General features: G+C 34.3%; 1 protein-coding gene across 1 annotated transcript in view; it reads left to right on the top strand.

Annotated features, from left to right (window-relative positions):
- HERPUD2 (HERPUD family member 2) overlaps positions 1-4,621 on the top strand; it is a 55,213-nt gene that overhangs the window by 21,588 nt on the left and 29,004 nt on the right. Inside the window, exons 2-3 of the mRNA XM_004708018.2 lie at positions 833-910; positions 3,420-3,533. Of these exons, the coding sequence (XP_004708075.1) occupies positions 833-910; positions 3,420-3,533 (192 nt within the window). The remainder of the gene's footprint in view (positions 1-832; positions 911-3,419; positions 3,534-4,621) is intronic.

Raw genomic sequence — 4,621 nt, 5'->3', positions numbered from 1 at the left:
GATAGAGTTAATGTTTAATTATTTTGATAGAATTCAAAATAATTTAGATAAACATTTGGCTGTTCTTCAATTATGAAATAGGCTTTATGGGACTATGAGCTAGTCTTGAATTTTAAGTCTTCTAATATTAACTGTGTGTGAGTACTTGGTAGATTTATTATGAGTCCAAATTAAGATGGAAATCACCAGAACATTACTTCCTATTTCAGTTCATAGGAAGGTGAAAACTGAATCTCCATGTACTTGTGTTGATTTTTCCTTAGTCTTGAAATTTTGAAAAATGTAGAAAGGTTTTTGTGAGTGTGGCAGGAATTCTAAAAAAATGGAATAGTTACTTAACTAAACCTCATGATTCTTGAATGTAAAACAATAAATTGTTCTGCTTGATGGTAGTAACGAAGAGGAATCTTCTGTGTACTTTTTAGATGTAAAATACTGACAAAACTCAACTTTGGTGACCTTGAAGTTTTAACGCATATTGAAGGTTTTTAATGACAGTCACTTTACCACATTCCGACGACAAAGACAAATATCTAATACCTCTTTTTCTCCAACAGTTTATTTGGTGGTACTTAGCTGCAGTTAGTGACATCTATAGTCGCTAGATTTCCATTGGTTGAGTTCTTTTCCCCCCTTTTGTGCACCTCCCTACATTTGCAGAGCGCTTACATATCTTAGGTGGGACTGAGAAAAATAATTCTTAAACTACTTATGAGTTTTCTGCTTGTGACTAAAAGGAGTTCTATTTAACTAAATCTTAGGCATGTTATTCCTAACCTTCAATTTGTTTAATTACAAAAAATTGAATTCTTCTCTTTGTCCCATTTCTTAGTTAACAAAGGATCAGAGATTGGTGTATTCAGGCAGACTGCTTCCCGATCATCTGCAGCTGAAAGACATTCTCAGAAAAGTAAGCTTTCCTATGACTGTTTTGATGCCAGATAATTACAAAGTGTGAGAAGAGATAGGTTCTGACGTTTTATTCATACTCAAGTCAATTTAGTTTTTAGATACTTAATTCCTCTGGGTAGCCTGATAAAAGAGAAAGTAAAGAACATGGTGATAGAGTCTTACGGGTTTGTGTAACAGTTTTGTATGCCAACCTGACAGTCACATCTGAAATAGAATTAAAAATTGGTATTGGTATTTGGGTATTTTGTCATCTTTTGTAAGAAAGCAATGATGACTTAGCAGCAGTGGAGGAACAGAACAGAATGTTCCCAAGTACTAGTGATGGATTTTTATTGACACCAGTCTCTCTGCTAAATCATCTTTTGAGCAAATAGCATGGCATTTTAATACAGATTAATCGGGTTAAGAATTTAATTTCAGGACAGGGAATAGAATGAAGCCCAAATGACCTACCAGTTAGTAAGCTTTGAATTCTGATGCTCAGACCTAAAATATATTTCAATATAGTTTTTTTAATGCAACCAGCTTGAATGCTAGTTACCTTGATGATAATATCTTTTAGCTCATTTGTGGAATTTATACTGTTAGAACCTTTCTGCATTTGAAATGTATTTTGTTTGTGGATATAGCAAGCCAAATTGAATAAGTTTAGATGTTTTGCCTTAATATCTTTGACTTCTCTCTTCATGTTGCTCTAGGTATTTATTGTCATTTGATAAGCTATATCCTTTCCTAAATGCTTATGATTTGGGAAATCTGTGGGAAACTTTAAAATATTTCTGCCAGTATATTCTGCCTGCTTAGATAAATTGGCATTTTAGCTTTTCCAGTCTGGTTTTTTTGCCTGATATTTCATTTAAATTATATCATTTCAGTTTGTCCAAGTGGTATAATAACTTCTCTCTCTTTTTCTTTCTCTCAAAGGATGGGATTTGCAGCAGATTCATTTCTCTTTATGCTTAAAAACCTTTCTGCTATCTGATCTTTGAAATGCAGATCTATTTATTATTTTGACACAAGGATAGCTTGAAACTGCACATGAACACTAAAGCTTTTGCTGTCAGAACTGTATTCAGACACAGATGACTTAAAAACTGTCACAGAGGACTGTAGAGAAAACATTTTGAACAGAGTATTTGTACTATTTTGAATGGATATTTGGACTGCTTCTATTAAAGTCAGTATACCCCTTTGCTTTTTTCAAATTAAATGCTACCACTAGCATTCCATATTTAGTTAGACAATATTTTATTGAAACATTCCACACAGGTGAATGAAGTACTATGAGTTAGTTGTGATTAATATGACCTTTGAAATTAGGTTTCGAAGGCTGAACATTGTATACTTGGATGGTTTCTCATATTTGCTATTTGGAAGCTGAAGGGACATTGTAAATTAGGAATGTTTTCCACCTGCTGTGCTATACTGCTGTTTCTGTGAAGCCTTCTTAATATCACCATCAACGTCTTTCTAAAGCACGTATAGTTTGTGCTTTTCAGTTTTGTGTAAAAGACTGTTTTATATTTTTTCCTAAATGTGCTCCAATGTGTTAGTCTGGTCGCCCTGCAGTATCATGAGCCACTTTTAAGAGAGAGTCACCACAGAACTAAGCACAGTTCTAAGTTGTTGGCTCATTGTAGACAGTTGAAAAGTTTCAGTAGCTGTTCTCTTTTATCAATGGGTTTCTCCCTCCCTTTCTCCCTTTTCATCATCCTTTTTTAAATTGCTCACTCATTCTTTGGTTTGCTCTCTTTCTTTGTTTGTTTTCCTTTTCCATCTTATTTTCTTGCCTACTCTTTATGATGAAGTGTAAATAAGTGTATTCATGTTGTCAGTAAGTCAGAATGCCATCCCATTATCATTTCTTGGATTATTTTCCTTCTGCCATAGGTCTCCTTTTCTGGAAACACATAGAAAATAAATGATTATTGCAAATGTATGCTTTTGTATGTATCAGTATAAACATGTTACAGATAAAATAGCCTTTAACTTAAAAAGCAAAAGAAAGACAAACAAAAAACCTTATATCACCTTGCTAAAAATGAAGGGAAAGAAGATTATGGAGAGATTGAGTTTCATTTATAGCTGCTATGTCCCATGTAGTGGAAATATTTCCTTTTCACTAATTACGATTTGTAGGCCTAAGCCTAAAGGTGTCTCTTCTAGTGCGGATCCTAAGGAGCTAGATGTTTTTATATTGAAATAATAGGTTGAGTTGAGATAATGTACTTAATTGTTTTCTTCAGTACTGCGTGGTATGCAAAGTAACCTTTTTTTTTGAGATAGCAGTTACCGAATATTTAAATTTTTCTAAGTATGGAGAAAATACCAAACTTAAAAATATTACTGCAGATTAAAAATGGCTGATTTAACTTCAAATGAGAGTTTATGGGTGATAAAATGACTGTGTAAGAAGGGAACTAAAGTATTTCAGCTTAGCGCTACTGCCTTTTTGAACTGTACATTTTCTGGTATTGCCCTTTAAATATAATCTTCTTTAATTTTAGCAAGATGAGTATCATATGGTTCATCTAGTATGTACTTCTCGGACTCCTCCCAGTTCTCCAAAATCTTGCACCAGTACAGAAAATCATGAAGCATTGGCATCCAGCAGCAATTCTGTGAGTTATTTTGGGAGGAGTAAACCAAGCTTTCTGATTATCCTTCTTTTTTTTCCTTTGAAAACAAAATGAAAAATCGGAACCATTGGTGCTTATGAGTTTTGAGCCACTAGATGAGGCTTTTACACTTTGACTGTAGCGATCTTATATATGAAGTAGTGTGGTCCTTTGAAGACTGTTCACTCAGAGTTGTAATCGATCCAACTCTACTGGGGTTAGTTACTGAAATACTCAGAAAACAAAATTGTAATATGGTTATATAGCATAAACTCACAGGCTAATGATGCTTTAGAAATATGTAAGGTATTTAAGAGTTTAGTATGTATCATTTACTCAAAGGACTCCTGGTAGTACATTGGTTAACTGCTTGGCTGCTAATTGAAAAGCCGGTAGGTGAAACCTATCAGCTGCTGCATGGAGAAAGAGGTGGCAGTCTCCTGTAAAGATGTATAATCGTGGAAACCCCAAGAGTATGTACTGTTCAGTTTGTGTGAGTCGGAATGGACTTGAGCAACAGGGATATTTTCTTCACGTGGATAAAATTGCTGAATATTGAACTATGCTGAATCTTATTGAAGCAGATTTCTTGGTCAAGAGTTTTGTTCTCTGAAACAACTGGATTTGTGTTATCACAGTGGCAGGGAAAGAATAATTTAATATACATGAGTCTATCAGGCTTATAAGGGCTGTGATCTGAAAGGTCTATGGTTCTAAAATACCAGCAGTTTCATGGAAGAAAGACAGGGCTCTTTACTCCTGTTACAGTTACATTCTCAACAGCTCACAGGGGGCACTTCCACCCTGTTCTATAGTCACTATGAATCTGCATTGATTTGATGGTGGTGAGTTTGATTTTGAGATCAGACTTACATATGTGAGAGAAATTAAAATATAATTATGGAAAATTGAGGTGGAAAGATCTGTTTCTATGAACTTTTTAAAGCTCCTCTGTACGTGTCTCCCTTCTTTATTTTTCAGCTACCTAAAAATATTATGGAATATAAACATTATCTCCCAAGTTTTAAAGACATTGCTTTAGTTTCATTTTAAGTCCTTTTTGGTTCCCATCCCCCAAACTTTATGACACT

The sequence above is a fragment of the Echinops telfairi genome, unplaced genomic scaffold (assembly GCF_000313985.2).
Source record: "Echinops telfairi isolate 266 unplaced genomic scaffold, ASM31398v2 ScPeMD7_7;HRSCAF=31, whole genome shotgun sequence".
NCBI lineage: Eukaryota > Metazoa > Chordata > Mammalia > Afrosoricida > Tenrecidae > Echinops > Echinops telfairi.
This window is presented reverse-complemented; position numbering and strand designations above follow the sequence as displayed.